Source organism: Clavelina lepadiformis, chromosome 2 (assembly GCF_947623445.1).
Source record: "Clavelina lepadiformis chromosome 2, kaClaLepa1.1, whole genome shotgun sequence".
Taxonomy (NCBI): Eukaryota; Metazoa; Chordata; class Ascidiacea; order Aplousobranchia; family Clavelinidae; genus Clavelina; species Clavelina lepadiformis.
The window spans coordinates 20,069,490-20,086,043 of record NC_135241.1 but is presented as its reverse complement, the minus strand read 5'-3'; the positions used below and the strand labels follow the sequence as shown (position 1 = coordinate 20,086,043).

General features: G+C 37.1%; 2 protein-coding genes across 2 annotated transcripts; both read right to left on the bottom strand.

Annotated features, from left to right (window-relative positions):
* Positions 1 to 2,403: 2,403 nt before the first annotated feature.
* On the bottom strand, positions 2,404 to 6,261 carry LOC143445966 (somatostatin receptor type 2-like). Its single transcript, XM_076945391.1, has 9 exons — positions 5,989 to 6,261; positions 5,643 to 5,805; positions 5,340 to 5,521; positions 4,956 to 5,075; positions 4,678 to 4,864; positions 4,307 to 4,534; positions 3,632 to 3,744; positions 3,167 to 3,330; positions 2,404 to 2,782 (listed from the first exon to the last, which is right to left on the bottom strand). The coding sequence occupies exons 1-9, from the start codon at positions 6,210 to 6,212 to the stop codon at positions 2,604 to 2,606; spliced, it is 1,560 nt and encodes a 519-aa protein (XP_076801506.1). The 5' UTR covers positions 6,213 to 6,261; the 3' UTR covers positions 2,404 to 2,603.
* An 8,249-nt stretch (positions 6,262 to 14,510) lies between these two features.
* On the bottom strand, positions 14,511 to 16,554 carry LOC143446032 (solute carrier family 35 member G1-like). Its single transcript, XM_076945478.1, has 2 exons — positions 15,427 to 16,554; positions 14,511 to 15,364 (listed from the first exon to the last, which is right to left on the bottom strand). Exons 1-2 carry the CDS (start codon positions 15,839 to 15,841, stop codon positions 14,799 to 14,801), a joined length of 981 nt encoding a protein of 326 aa, XP_076801593.1. The 5' UTR covers positions 15,842 to 16,554; the 3' UTR covers positions 14,511 to 14,798.

Sequence of the window (16,554 nt, the reverse complement as noted above, 5' to 3'; positions counted from 1 at the left end):
TGCTTAGCCTAGTTTTAACATCGACAACAGTATGCCTATAGCTCCTAGGATTTAAATTACTCCCTTACACTTCTCCAGACCTCACGCTTTCAGCACGTCTGCCACCGCCGAGATCTATGACTTGCCAATAACATAATCTAATCTTTGCTTCAGTGCAAGACCCAAAACAGCTTTGCCCAAACATTACACATATTTTCTTTTGTAAATCAGCCTCCCTTCCAGTATCAATCAATGTTGTACAGATAGACATCCTATTCCATATTCCTTGTCGTTTATGATATACTCGCTGTTTTTTGGATTAAAAAACTCTCCACCTTCAGGACGCATGCTACTCTCGTTAACTTTATAAGGTCGCGTGTCCTTTTTCTGTAACACGCAAGTCGATCTGTTCGCTTCCGTCGCACTATATTTTATAACTCGGAGAGAACTTTAATATTGATTGCTTGGTCTTTAAAAAGAATCTTCGCTGCCAAAGGTTTGTGTGCTGCTCTAATGAAAAATTACTATCGACCCACGATCGTTTTACGTTGCAACGAGAAATCAGCAAACAATTAAAAAATGTTCCTACATGACTATTCGCCGAGGTTGATATATCCAATCAAAGGAAAGCCGGTAGCCTAGAAGAAATATTTGGTATTGACTTTATTGATCCAGGTTAGTTACTATATGCACAGAAATAACACGACTGTGTAGTTTGATTTTTTTGATGTTTTAAAACGTTTAAGTACTTCTATGTGTGGCTCATATTAAGGTATAAATATGGACATATCGACCCTAGATCATAACACTCACCTTTGAAGGGAGTTTACATCTTTCTTGAATTAAGAAAAGAATATTAGAATAATATAAGAATTAAACCAAAAGTATGTTTGAAGAATAATTAGACGATGTCATAAGCTTTTGAAATGATGAAAGAAACAATAGTTTTTATGATTGACTGGTTTGCTAAGTTTATTTAGGTTTCTATTATGACTGATTGCAAAATCGGTACGTGGCGTGTTTTATTAAAAACCAACAACGATCTACAACGTTTCGGGCAATATCATTTTTTTGCAATGTGTTACCGGAACCGCCGTGGATCGCGGTTTTCTTAAAAGTTTTGCATAGATATTTCTTTGATAACGCGTAATTTTACATAGATCTAACGAACAAGCGTTTTGTCATTTTTAAAATCTACAAAAATAATTGTATATGCATTCAGGCTTGTAGACATAGCTTAAGCTAAAATATTTGTATGATCATATTCTGGTGACTTACTTTGAACGTGTAGGCTGCTAAAAAATACTCATGTTTTCTACTAATACCCTGCTGGTTTTGTGTGATGCTAAACTGGGCCCTGAATACATCATATATGCTTCTCTGTCGCTATACGTAACCTTCAAGTTTCAAACTGACCCTTACGTCACATTTGAATTGTTCTTGTCTGTTGCAGCACTTTCAAACCAATGACGTGTTTTGGCTATTTTAATGGGACCGACTGATAAGGTTGTCGTAACTGAAATGATTTCTCTTCCCTTGATTTCTTTTTATTTAAGGGTGACTTTGCTCCGATAAGGTTTTGACCAAGATGATACCGGACTTAATGAGACTTCGGGTGTGAGAAACCCTAAATGGTTATCGTCATTATACTTGCCTAAAGGTGCCTTATCAAAAGGTCCTTCACAGGATCGTTAGTATTTTTTCTGCGATGATACCCAAAGACAAACGCGACTATAGTAAAACTATGTTTTAAAATCAACATTAAGCAAATTGTCTCATTTACTTAAACTACTGCACTCTAATTAATGTACAGCTTCTAATCGGCCTAATCAATCATTGTGTTGCTTTGATGAGACCTTAAAAAAGAGCCTCGAATGCACTATCGACTAATAAGTGCTTTCTCCTTAATTGCCTTGACCGAAGGTGCAAATTTTGCAATCAATCACTGTGTGTATTCGAACTAATACACTCGGTAAACACGCCTTGAATGATTTCATATACTCAAGGGTTAAACCTATTGTTTTTATTTTTGCTAATTACGTTTTTTTTAGTTTACTTGGAATAGATGTATTTGAGTGTAAGGCTGTTTCCGTAATATAACTTGATTAAACGCATGTTTTCTTGCTGAATCTAATCTCGAACAATCTAATGTATAATAATATAATCTAATTTCATTACAAGTCACATTGCATCGAGATTTAAAATACCATAGTGATGTTTTAGTTCGTTGTTTGTGTCCTCAATGAAGCCAAATGTTTGTATTTGAACGCGCCCTATCAAAAATTCCGAACAAAACGTTTTCCTCGATGCGACGTTTCAATTTTGACTGGATTTCATCAAAGCTTGTATGTTGCTATTTTTTCACGATGTTAATTATGTCATTAACAAAAGAGTTTTTGATTGCGAGCCACTGATACGCTTTTACTAGCTTTCCACTTTTCTGTCTAACTTATCGGTTATTTTCCGGTTAGTAACCCAGCACATTGTTTGAACAGACGCCACCATGGAGCGCTGAACAAAACATACATATAGAGTGTACAGTAAGCTACACAAAGTTAAGCTATTGAATAAATCTCTTTGTGGTTGATGGTTAACTGCAGACTCGCCAAACATAAGTGTTCATTTCATTGTGCGGACGCGATGATATTCTCTTGCGGAGAGTTAATCGGCGGAACATCATAGATAACATCTTCTGCGAGCAAGTTGTTGTATGAGTTTTCCTCTTCAACTTTTGTCTCTTGCCCCTGCTGAGGATCTCGACTTGACTTGGAAGCGGAGCTTAATAATTTTGTGGAAGTGTGACCTGAGTAGAAAATCGGTTTTAGCGTTTTCATTGCATTAATTGATTGGTATAAGTGTGTACTGCATTATATAAAGATGTTTTTATTCATTCGTCATTATTATATTTTGTTATAGGCTATTACGTTGCAGCAAAAAGCAAAGTTTTAAACTAATGTGTAACCATGGCAATTGCACTATGTCCATATTTTCAATAATTTTCCACACAACCCTGTCACTGCAAAAGCACGAATTTCCAGTGTTTGATGCAAGTTCAAGGCTTCAAAGCTCTTGACATGCAGACTTTGTCGACAAATTTGGGAATTTTCTCGGAAAAAGCCACCCACTGTTTGACCGCTTCACTGGTGAAAACTTAGTGGCACACAATACTATGCATTTCCCATTATACCTTGCTGTGGTTTTATTGGATCTGCATTATCTGTTGCAGAGTTCTTGTTCGATGTAAGGTTTGATGACTTTTTAACGATTCCTGTTTTCTTTGTTGAATCCTCATCTTGTTTTTGGCTTGCTTTGGAGATAAATTGCCGGATACCGCGAGTTTCTTTCAATAGCCTTTATACATAGAAGAATATCAGAACATAAAAATTAAAACGGCAGTATGCGAAGTATTAAATAAAGCTGTACGAAGGTATTTAATGAAACTGAAAGAAAGATTGAAACGTGACATAACATGATAGCCTTCAAAGTTTGGACCAATATTTAAAATGCACTAATCGAGAAATTAGTACATTTTTGCACCAGTGTGCTCATCGTTCAATGTTGCAGCAATTGTGCTAACGTGGTTCATTCCTTTGGGTTAATCGGTTCAAAAGAAAATTTCAGTATTTTTATGTTCTCATGACAAAAAACTTACTGCCATTTCTTCGAAAAGTTTGTCCCCATAAAATTGTAAAGGTACGGGTTTAACGCTGAGTTAAAGTAGGCAAGAGTTGTACCAACTACTGGAAGAATCTTGCAAACGTCATCCTGAAAGTTAAAGTTGTCACGTTTACACTGAAAATAAATCCTTAAATTTCACTATTACCACTTTCTCTATATAGTTGCAGTTATGATTACGTCTGCTGACTTATATTACTTTTAGCACGACATAGCAGCGAAATATGGTAAAGTCTGTGTGTAGGCTCATATATTTTTCTCTGGAGTTTTAGTTTGTTTTTGCACAAGTTTTACTACTATTCTAGTTTTACTACTATTTTACTACTACAAGCCTACTATTCAATGGGAGCACGCAGCACTAAATAAAATGTGTTTCGTCTGTATTTGCCTTGCACAAAGAAATTAGACACTATCAATCAGCGCCGCAGAGTTGCGAACCTGGATTGCTTAACCGTTTGATCGACGATCATATAACATTACAGCATAGTACAACACCAAGATGCCATGTTATAATTGTGATGTTGTGAATACATCGAAAACCACTGTATATAGCGAATAATTATAATACCTGATTGGATTATTGGTTATATAGTACTTCGGTAGAAGGTCACAACTGAAAATAGCAATATAATATCTAATATGTAAATTTTACCTGATCCTTTCGAACATGTATGCCAACTACTTTAGCAATATGATCGACGTGAAAAATAATCCAGCAGAAAACAAACGAAATAACCAGGGTGGCGCACATTGTCGTGACTCGTCGACGATCTTTTTCCTGGCGCACAGTGGCGTTGCTTTTTTTCCCGGATTCGTTCGTAATAAGGAGATTTTGTGAATACAGTTTGTGGATTATTAGACCATAAAAAACTGACAGTACCTGAAAAAAGCAAAGTTTACACGTCATATACGCACGTCACACATGGTGCACCTTTAAATTAGCAGCGCTAGGGGTCGCATAGTTTATTGCATAAACGTAAACCAACTTCCGAAAGGATTAAAAACTGTCCAGTGAAAACTTACTAAAGTTGGCAACAAATACATAACAGTGAAGTTAAAGATGAGGAACACTCTCCATCCAAATGGTTGATCGCTGTAACTGCACACTGTGTACTCTGAATCATCTTCAGATCCATAACCGTTGTAATTCTCGACGTAATTCTCGTCGTCATAGTAGTCATAATCATAATAGTCATCTTCCGGATATGTTCTATATGCATTTTGGCATATAATGGTTCAATATTTGGGCTTTGAAATCTATTTTTTAATGCATTTGTCCGGCAATGTATATGCAATTGTACCTGCAGTGTTTTTCTCCGTTGTGGGGTTTCCCCTCTAGTTCTAAAAGATAAGAGCACGTTTCCGGGTTTTGCTCTTTTTGTAAGCACTCTTCAAATGGGCTAGGTTTGGGAAACTTGTAACTGTTTACAGAAAATTTTAGCAATACTTATGAGCGGTATATTTTTGCATATATTAAATCATAAATTATAAATTTTGACATTAGATATCCGTTGTAGAAGTTTCAATGCTATGTGCTATTCTTATAAATACAAAACTCAAACCAACATTTCGCTTGTTATATAGCGTTTTAGTTTGAATCATATTTCATTCCTGCTACAGAAAACAAATATGAAATTCAGTTATTTAGATTTTAGACTTACAAATAAGCAGTTATACATACTTACGTGCAAAGGCAATCTGGATAAGTTCCAACTTTTGCGCTATAAAGCATTACGGGTATTGTGATGAGAATGGCAACGGCCCAAGTGACAGAACTAACGACCAAGGCTGGTTTCGAGGTCCTAAGATTCTGTAGTCTGTTCGAGTAAGGATGGCACACAGCGATGTAGCGATCGATGCTCATTATCTGAAAGTAAATGATGAAGAATTTGTCATTACACATATTTTTTGACGTAAGCATGTTACAAACTTACATTTTAACTAATAACTATCAAACTTGACGTAAATTATCTCAAAGAAAAACCTACCATGAGAAAGAAAATGGATGCGTAATAATTAATGAAAAGGACGGTTTCTTTTCCTTTGCACATCCATTCCGGGTACAACCATTTTCCGTCCACTCCCTGAATGACATTGAAGGGAAGACTGATGAGGAAAAGTGTATCAGCAATCGCCAATTGAAGCACGTACCTTTATAAAAATACAATAACATAATAGGGTAGCTATAGCTCCATAAACCTCTCAAGCAATATAAGATGTAGACTTATAAGCTGTAATCATCATTTCATCATCTTTTTAAATATAGCAAAGAGCTTTAATTGCGCTTAAACCTGGCAGCTATAAACAGAAATAAGTTGAATATATTTTACTTACCAATGTGTGACCGATTTCTTGTATTCTTTCAAAACCAATATTACAAAAAGAGCCAACAAGTTTCCAAGTAGTCCGACAATGCATATGATAATTGAAATAGCTGCTTGCGCCTGCTTACTCGTGTCAGGATCATCATGTTGAACACATTGAAAACATTGGACTGTTTGATAACTGATCCCTGCTCCTTGAGAGAAGTTTGTGTTTTTTTCCACAGTATTAAGCATTGCGCTGTTTTTGATCTATTGTTTTCGTTTGAAATGCAAGCAAACACACGTAGCTACAAAATGAAATAAATGCAGTTATGATTTCCATAAAAATTAAATTTTTTATTTAGCGCACATACTTGACGGAAACTTTTTTGCACCAATTTTTCCCAACGAAATATAATTAATTTTGTTATATTTTATCATCGACCTATAACTTATACGTCTCGTCACTGCAAGTTTTTGCTTGTTGTATAATGGAATTTCAAACAACCAGATATGTTTTAATTTTATAGAGCTTCTAAAAACGTTGCGTACTGAAAATATCTTGTGGATTAAAATGGTACATGGTAGCCTGCTTAATTTCGCCGAATTGTGAGATGGAATAACCATTCAAGTCTGAATACGATCACCATAGATACTAAAAATAGCGTGTTCGGTCTGGTAGTATATCAACGTATTGTACATTTCGAAATATTTTATTTCTAAATAAAAACTATATTGATTAATTATTATAGTAAATACTTCGAAGTTTAGAAAAATTGCAAGTTTTTTATTTATAATTATTATTGCAGACAATAGAGCTTTATATCCCTTGCAGATATCATAAACATCTCAAAAACATTTGTCCTGCTTATTACGACGCTTATATATATTACGAATACAAATAACCAAGCGCCCTTTTCAGTTCTCTTGAAAAAATCCCAAATCGAAAAGTGACCATAAACTGAGACTAAACCTTAGTGAGGCCTCGCTTTGTAAAAATGTGGTTAACATTGTATAATGTTTTAAAAATACAATGCAAATTAGAAGGAAAAAACGATTTTTGAGATAAACAAACGGAAGTAACTGGTATACCGTACGCTTGCAACCTGCTATGACTAGGTCCTGCGTCGAAGTTATTCTGATATCATGACAGCACACAACTTTGCAATCAAAAGCGTTTATCGCTGCGTTGAAGTATGTTACATACTTAAGTATGAGTAAAATTTTCAAGCCTGTTGCATTATACCTGCTTACTCTAACCAACTACTCCGGCGACATAGTGAAAACACACCAGTATAGCTAGTAGGTTATTGTGGCTTTATTACAATTTTTGTATCTTTGTTTTCATAAATGTAACATTTTTTTTATTAAGTTACAGTCACAAACCGCTATCATGTGGTATTTGTAACAAAGCAAACACAAAGACAAGCGCTCATAAACAGGTTAGAAAATGGATTATGAAACGTTTAGCATCTAAACGTTTCATAACAGCAGCATCGTTTACTGAAGTCGACTCCACCCACTGCCATGTTATCTGATAATGAAGAATAACTGATAATTTTCTTGATATTGTCTGAACCGTGTTAACTAAATCTTAAAGTAAAATAAGAAACAGGATATAGTTTGGCACTCTTAAGGTTAACTTTACATTTTTTGACACGAGCTTTCTTACGGTGTACTGTGAAAAATCATTTTTGTACAGCACACCGGAAGAAGCAAGCTTACGCTTGCGAAAGCTCCTGTCGAAAAATATAAAGTTAACTTTAAGAGTGCCAAACTATATCCTGTTTCTTATTTTACTTAAATAATTTTCTGTTGTAGTTTCACAAGCATAAATTAAGAGAACGTTGGGGAAAGTTATAATGCTGTTTCAGTCCCTCAAGACGCCTTAAATAACAACATTAATATTCGGACAAAATACTGTACTATCCTTCATTGCTATTTGGCTAACGAAGACATACGTTATTACAATTTTCATGACCTCGGTACTTGCTTATGTCGGCAAAGGACCCCAGGCTTTTTAGTATGAGCCGGTTGTTATTCTGCTCCCCGGGTTGTAGATACCGGGGCCTGAGTCGAGCAGTCACTGGGTCGTGCTATCATCCACAACTCGCAGGCCATGAACTTCCGGGGGAAACATGGCAGATAAAGCAGCCGGCCTTGGCGGTCTATTTTTCGGCGCCAAACTCACAAGTCGCCGGGTTTGCCGCTCCCCATTTGTACAGAGTTTAGTGGAAATGCCCTACGCCGGTTCGCAGACGGTTAAACCCTTCTGGGCAACGAAAGTCCTGTGGAAGTCGGCGTCGCTAATGAAGCACAACAAAATGAAACAGTCCAAAATAACTTGGCTTTAAATCAAAGAGTTTTTGCCAGTAATTATACTGGTGAAAGGATTTTTAATACTATGAAGTGGTTAAGCAGTTTTTGCCAAAATTGGCGGTCTTTATGACTTCACAATTTGAAAACAATATGCTTAATGACTAAAGATTCGGGTGAACACGAACGCTAAGAATGGCGAACCTGGAATAGTGTTACTTATAAAGTTACTGACTTTGGTAAAAAATGATGATCTAGTTTTCTGATGAAGCTGAAATAGAGTCCGGGTTCGCGCTTCTTTAATCGTCTTTTAAAACATTATTTTTTGAAACAAAGCGATTTATTTATCGATTACGTCATGTAAGAAACAAAGACTAGATAACTTTTGGATAAAATTTTATTGTTTGGTTCTAGTACGAATAGATTCAGCATTCGTTCGTGTCGTTAAAGTGGCACAACCCTCTTTTTTTCTTAATAAAGTTTTTTAACCGCACGGATACCACTAAGTTTAGTGAAGCATGACATTACGTGGTTGCAGGCGCCATTATTCGAGGTTACGTGGAAAAGAAGGCAAGAAAAGGCACGGAATTCGTTTTTTGTACTCTCTGATCTATTGAAAGGTATGTCTTGTATCTTAGATTTTATTTTACATGCATAAGGTAGAAGTTTGGTTGAATGGTAGAAAGGAGTTTTACTGTATCACGTACGCATTACATAGGTTCATTCCGCTTACTGACTAGCCGAAATTTGGCCAACAGCCAAAATAATAGTAACCAAGGGGTGGGGGTAAAGTGGACCAGTGGTTGCTCCATCGGATGTTACTAATATTCCTATTGATCTTGTTCCAACCAACACCGAATCTTACTCCGTTAATGTTAGTTCAACTAGCATTGACTTGTGTGATGGCAGAAATATTGGCTTCGATGCGGCTGGTCTTCCCGAGATGCCTGAATCGTTACCTGCACAGCCAATAAATGTAGTCCAACCGTCATCTCCTGAAGATGCAAATTCCAGTTTCACAATTATAAGTCCTGTTGAAGTGCTTCCTATGCCGAAAGCAGCTCACACTCGCCAAAAGAGGAAGTCTAAGAGAGGTGCAACTGCTATTTTAACCAGTTCACCATACAAGAAGCAGTTGGCTGCAACGAATCGTAGCCAATCCGCGGTATCTGGCACCAGCAGTAAAACAAGTTCATCGAAAAAGCGTTCTATGAAGAAAGCTAAGGTTTCCAGGTCATCAATGCAGCAGAAGGACACAGTCGATGAAAGCGATAACAACGTAGATGCAGAATGCTTTTACTGCAACGAATTGTATTCCAAATCATCCGAGAATGATGGGTGGATCCAGTGCTCCAAATGCATGCGATGGGCGCATGAAGCCTGCTCTGGGTGTAATGAAGAGGATGACAACTTTATTTGTGAATTGTGTTTTTAAAAATTGATGGTGAACTGCGATTACTTTCATAACTACTTCGCTTATGATGACAATTTGTAAATAAATTGATTGTGATGTGGAACAAATTGCCTTGTTTACTCAAAACTTACGGTGGTCCATTTTACCCCACACATGTGGGGTAAAGTGGGCTATTGGAGGTGCTTTTAAATCAAAAAGATTTTATGTAAGAAAGCAAGCAAACAATAAATGGGCACTTCAAAAAGTAGCGAAATACCTTAGAGTTAACTCTCAAAACAAACAAGTCAAATGTTTTGGTGAAATCAGTGAATTGTAACGATTAAGCCTTAGGTCAGTGCTTCTCAACCCCTGGGTGGCCATTTGGTTGGTTTGGGTCGCCGTCGCCAATTAAACTAGTCCACAAAGCCGTTCGATAACTGAGTACCTTACTCTATTCACTGCATATTGACTGGCGGTTGACGTCATACTGCATTGTTACGGAAACACAAGTGAAGAAGCATGGTGTTGATTATATTTGCTGTGAGACTTTAGATTAGCTACGTTCGAGTCAAGGCAAAATATTTGTCAAAACCCAATTTTTGGGTAAAAAAATTGGGTCGCCTCAGCATCGCTATTAATTTACGTTTAATATTTGGGTTGCGGCAAAAAAAGGTTGAGAAGCACTGCCTTAGGTGGTCCGCTTTACCCCACCCTCCCCTACATTCTTTTCCAAAAACTATATTCTATTTGAAAGACTTATGATGCCCACTGTGGACGAAAGATGTATCTGTTTACAATTTACATGCTGACTCTGGGTTTAATATGAATTCTATACTTGCCAGTGATCGCTTGTTACTTATTAGTCGACGCTAAAAAAATTTCAGATCCAGGTTTAGACAAACATTTATTCCTAAAATCTACATCAGCTGCTCACTTTGCTGAAAAACAAAACTGCTGGTCAGCAGGCCTGTCAGTCACTGAGTAGCAAGCAATAGCAGGTTGCTACTGGAAAACAGCTGGCTGCAGCACACGCTCTTTTGGTTAAGACGGCGTTTCAGAGCAAGGCTAGAGCCAAGAATGAATTGTACTGCAGGTTAGCCTTTACAATAAAGTTTACATTAACCATTACATATACTCCACTGGTAAGCTAGTTTAGGCTTATTTAATGCAAAATATTTTTATTGTACATTACTATTACTATTTACATGGCAGCCACACAAAGCGTTTGATTCATATTTGATCCAAATATCTGAGTCAGCTATATTGTTTCTGTGATTGTGACGTAATAAGAAGCCACATCTCGCCATTATAACGCCATGAATTTGCGTTTTTTGCCACTTTATTTATGGCGATACTGCTTGTATATCCGAAAACTACTGTTTGATTTAAGGCCAACTTAATTTTTGGACTTGCCCCTCACTTTAACCGCAAATAAGTAACCAAATACGTAACCAGTAATCATCAGCTTCGTGCCATAACATACCTGAAAGTTAAAACTCTAGGGTCTTCACAAATCTGCATCGTTTAATAAAAGTGGAAGCATTAGTTTATATGAATAGGATACGACACAAAGCTTATTCACTTGGACGGCATTTAGCACTGAAGACAATATTTGCTGGCGTGCTGAAACTTCTTGATGATATTACTTAGAGCAACACTTAGTGCTTTTGTATGTTGCTTCCAAAGTTTGCGCCACAGTGGCGATTAAAATTAAGGCTGCCCCTATGCAGCTGTACAAACTTGGTGTGACGCCAAGTATTAAGTACTCCAAAATAAAAGCCAATACTAATTGAAAAGTGCTAACAGAGGCTATTGGCCCTGCACGTTCACGCTGTAAAGCCAAGGTTTCGAATATTTGGCCAAGTAACAGAAGCAGTGCACTTCCAGATAAAATTAAAAGATGATGTCTACATGGTATAAGCGATTCCCCTGATATTTTCAACTGTACAATAACGACCACGCATCCTATGTTTGAATAGTAAAATAAAGACTGAGAGTAGTGAATGCCAGGACCGAGTTTCCTTAAGATAACATAAACAAGTGATTGCAAAACTGCCGCAGTTAATGACATCATACATCCTTCCAGTTGTGCTCCTTTGGCGTCGGTATCTTCACTGGTACCGCCGAAAATAAAAGGCGGTTGGACTACGAACATTAGCCCAACAAAAATCACTATTGTGAGAATTATCCTTAAAACGTTGCACGTTTCTGAAGATGCAAAACAGAAGCTTATTAGACTTAGTATAACGTAATAGAGTACAGATTGACTCGTGTACATAAGACTTACCTTTTAAGCAAATACAGGCAAGGATGCCAATCATTGCTGGAGAGGTATAAAAAATAGCCAAAGCGTTTCCAAAAGTAAGTGTGTCCAACGACAAGTAAAAGAAAACGCTAGCAAGTGATCCAAACAGACCGCGGCCCACCAAACAAAGGAATGTTTTAATGTCTGATCCAAGTACGTTAGTTTTCCGGTAGGTTAGGACAGGCACAAGCAAAATGTACTGCATTATACATCGTAACAATATCATGTGAGTCTTAGTCGCTCCCGTTGATCCTTTCAAGAGTATCCCGGCAAAGGAAACACACAGGCAGCTCAATAAAACAAAAACATAACCCAACCATCTCTGATGAGTACGTTTACTCTCATTCGCCGGAAAACTTGCGGCCTCGTCACTCGATGTGGCTTGACTGGACTTCATCTTTCACCTTATCGGTTGTGCTTTTTAGCTACAAGTAAACACTAGCTCGTTGCCATTCACATTTCTACTCCTTGTACAGTAGGCCCCACATGTAAACAGCTCTTGATAAGACAACATTTTTACCTTTCTTTACAGTGTGCATAAGTTAGGTATTCAAGTTGCAATTGCCATTACGCATTAAATTCTCTAACGCCTTTAACCTAACATTTTATGTAAAATAAAAACTTGTCTACATATAAACGTCACTGAGTGCAGACAATATGACAAAGCATTTCACACTAGTAGAACATTAAGCGCAATGTACACATTTTACGGCTGATTCAGCAGTAGTGTTAAGCCTAGTTTGCGCCATGTAATGTACACTTAGTTCATTTAGAGTAGTTTACTTAGTGTAAAGGTCAACAGAGAACACGATGGTGTCGTTTTTACAACAATACAGTACCGGTGAATTCATATCTGTCTCTAAGGAAATTGCAAAATCAATGGTTTGCGCTATTGCACAATTTATGACGGTGCAGGCCACAATTGACGCAACCACATTTCACTGTCATGTTTTCAACTTTTTACACTCCATCTGATGCCTACAAGGCAGCATATCGGAAGATGTGCTATTCTGTATAGTTGACACCATCACATGCGACATTCGTCGTGTGGTCAAGTTTGCATGTGGTGTGGTCAGTAAAGTGCATGTTATCCTTAAATCGTCGTGAATCTGACCGGTTCTGTAGCACAGCGTAATGTCTTGGAACAAGTCTCAAGGTCCTGATATGTCTGTTTCTTACAAGGTTATTCTTATATTGAGATGACTATTTCCTCTTAACTGTGACTCGCATCTGTCTACCTATTCTCTGAAGGGAGCGAATTCAACTTAGAAAATCTTAGGCATCAGCCAACTTCAAACAGATATTGCATTAAATTAACTTCTTCAAGTTCTGCATAATCAATGTCATTTAATGTTTCAGATAAAGACAGAAGGTGCGAAGGAAAATTGACACATATAAACTTTGTACACACGTTATGATCATCCATGACAGTGGTCGGCAACTATCGGTCCGTGAGGTGATCGTTAAGGGCCGCAATACTTTTCCATGTCTGTATTTCAGTAAGGTTGTGGTATTTTGTCACCAAAGAGATGTTGGTAATCCGTGTTAGTTGATTTATCCCAACTATAGGACATCATAATGAACGTATTTGTTACATCATCATGTGTAATGGCTGCCACAATAGTTTGAGGTTCGAAGAGCTTGTGTGTGTTCAGAGTTGTGAAGGAAAGACCTTTTTTGTAACGAAGTAGTAACTTTTGGTCCAGTCAGGTTTTCTATTATTTGATTTTGTAGAAAGAGCAATGAAAGGGCGCATAATCTAATGATTAGTGTGGACATTAGGCAGCTTGGCGCAGATTGTCTTCGTTTTGTTTAAAATAAGTAATAACAACAAATATACTTTGCACACAGGAAGTGCAATTAAGGTGTCAGTGTTACGCATTTTGCAGTTTAGTCAATGTGGATCAAGTAAATGAATGCCATGCCTATAAGGAGGGTTGCCATACCGTCCTTATCTCTAAGATTTGTTCTTATTTTCGTCTTATTTTTAGGGCAGAGGTTCGTATTTTGGGCATTTTAATACCTTTAGTATACCATTTTGTACCAAACAGATACAAAAATTGAGAACATGCAAATAGTATATGGTTTTTTCATTTTTGGAACATTGATTTCCTTCTCCTGTTGTGCACTGTTTAAGGTAGTATTCTTCTTTTGTTTCCTGTTCGTCCTTATTTTTGAGTCCAGACCGATGGTAACCCTGCCTATAAGACAGCATATTGAAGTGAGATCTTACTATCTTGTTAAGCTCAGACAGAACTTTTTGCGGTTTAAAGTGCATATTATTGCATAAAGTATTTGACTGAAAAGCATTTGTCTGATCTCTTTACATTTTCTAGAAACCCCAGAATTAGTATACTTAAAACCACTTTTAATGCAAAATTTAAGTAACCATTAATTTTTTAAGTGGGAAGTGTTTTTCAATACTGTTAACTTTTAAATGTTTAATGAATTATTATTTGTAGAGAATTATTGACATACAACTTCTTCAAGTCAAATTCCTGGAATTTGATCTCATCCAATCTAAGAAAAGAATTATGACTAAATTTTAAGATTTTGTATGTAAATCATGGAAAACCTTAACCGATTACCACAGGTTTCCAACTACATCTACAAATAAGTTACCATCAGCTTTATGTTAGGGCGGCTTGCCATAATATAGTTGAAAGTAAGTGTTCACAAATCTGACAGTAAAACGTACAACAAAAAAGGAAATATGAATCAAACCACAATATGAATGTGACACGACACAAGGCTTACTCGTTTGGACGGCATTTAGCACTGAAAATGTTTTTTGCTGATATTTTAATAACTTTTTTGTAGCATGATATTATTTAGAGCAACACTTGGTGCTTTTGCGTGTTGCTTCCAAAGTTTGTGCTACAGTAGCGATTAAAATTAAGGCTGCACCTATGCAGCTGTACAGGTTTGGTGTGACGCCAAGTATGAGGTACTCCAAAATAAAAGCCAATACTAATTGCGAAGTGCCAACAGAGGCTATTGGGCCAGCATCTGCACGCTGTAAAGCCAAGGTTTCGAATATTTGGCCAAGTGACGAAAGCAGTGCACTTCCAGATAGAATTAAAAGATGATGTTTACATGGTATAAGGGATTCCCCTGCTATTTTCAACTGTACAATAACGACCACGCATCCTATGCTCGAATAATAAAATAAAGACTGAGTGTAGTGAATGCCAGGACCGAGTTTCCTTAAGATAACATAAACAATTGATAACAAAACTGCCGCAGTTAATGACATCATACATCCTTCCAGTTGTGCTCCTTTGGGGTCGGTATCTTCACTGGTGCCACCAAAGATAAAAGGCGGTTGGACTACGAACATTAGCCCAACAAAAGTCACTATGGTGAGAATTATCCTCAAAACGTTGCACGTTTCTGAAAATGCAAAACAGAAGTTTATTAGAGTTAGTAGATTGATTCGCGTATGTTAGACTTACCTTTTAAGCAAATACAGGCGAGGATGCCAATCATTGCAGGCGAGGTATAAAAAATGGCTAAAGCGTTTCCAAAAGTAAGTATGTTTAGCGATGAGTAAAAGAAAACGCCAGAAACTGATCCGAAAAGACCGCGGCCCAACAAACATAAAAATGTTTTAACGTCCGGTCCAAGTACGTTAGTTTTCCGGTAGGTTAGGACAGGCACAAGCATTAGGTACTGCAATATACATCGTAAGAATAACATGTGCGTCTTAGTCGCTTCCTTTGCTCCTTTCAAGAGTATTCCGGCGAAGGCTATACACAGAGAGCCCGATACCATAAAAATGTAACCCAACCATCTGTGATGAGTACGTTTACTCTCATTTGCTGGAAAACTTGCGGCGTCGGTACTCGATGTATCTTCACTGGACTTCATCTTTCGGAGTTATACACTAGATTGTTGCAATAGAAAGTTTTTGCTACTGCTTGAAAATAGTTATCAAATGGGTTTATTCAACAAGCTTTTGAAAGGTAACACTTTTCAGCATCATATCTAATTTTCTCAGTGTGTGCGTTACTTAGATATCTAACTAAAAATTGCAAGCAATCGTGTATTAGACTGTCTAAACGCCTTTAACCTAAATTTTTATGCAAAACGAAAACAAAAACTGATCTATACGTAAGAACCTCGATGAGCATAGACCAGAAGACAAAGCATTCCAACCTAGTAGAACATTAAGCGCAATGTACACATTTTACAGCTGATTCAGCAGTATAGTGTTTAGCCTAGTTTGCGCCATGTGATGCACACTTAGTTGATTTAGAGTAGTTCACTTAGGGTTACATAGTGTAAAGGTCAACAGAGAACACAATGGTGTCGTTTTTACAACAATACAATACCAGTGAAATCATTTTTGTCGTTTAGGGAAATTGCAAAATCAATGGTTTGCGCTGTTGCACAATTTATGATAATGCCGGCCACAATACAGTCGAACACAGTTTGCGCTACCTAAGTTATTCTGTAAAATATTCTAAAAAAAAACGCAAACATCAGTTGTGAGGTACATTGGTTGCAACAGACCCGACACGGTTAGAAGGAAAACGTGTCGACGGCTTGGGATTTTCAGCAGTGATTTTCCCCTCAGACAC

What these genes read in the sequence shown, in the direction of transcription:
- LOC143446032 (XM_076945478.1), bottom strand. Translation starts at nt 15,841, where the DNA reads ATGAAGTCCAGTGAAGATACATCGAGTACCGACGCCGCAAGTTTTCCA. An exon ending in CGCCTGTATTTGCTTAAAAG is followed by an intron (nt 15,365 to 15,426) that starts GTAAGTCTAACA and finishes TTGCATTTTCAG; the next exon opens with AAACGTGCAACGTTTTGAGG.
- LOC143445966 (XM_076945391.1), bottom strand. Translation starts at nt 6,212, where the DNA reads ATGCTTAATACTGTGGAAAAAAACACAAACTTCTCTCAAGGAGCAGGG. An exon ending in TATCCAGATTGCCTTTGCAC is followed by an intron (nt 5,076 to 5,339) that starts GTAAGTATGTAT and finishes TTCTGTAAACAG; the next exon opens with TTACAAGTTTCCCAAACCTA. An exon ending in TACATGTTCGAAAGGATCAG is followed by an intron (nt 3,745 to 4,306) that starts GTAAAATTTACA and finishes TTTAACTTTCAG; the next exon opens with GATGACGTTTGCAAGATTCT.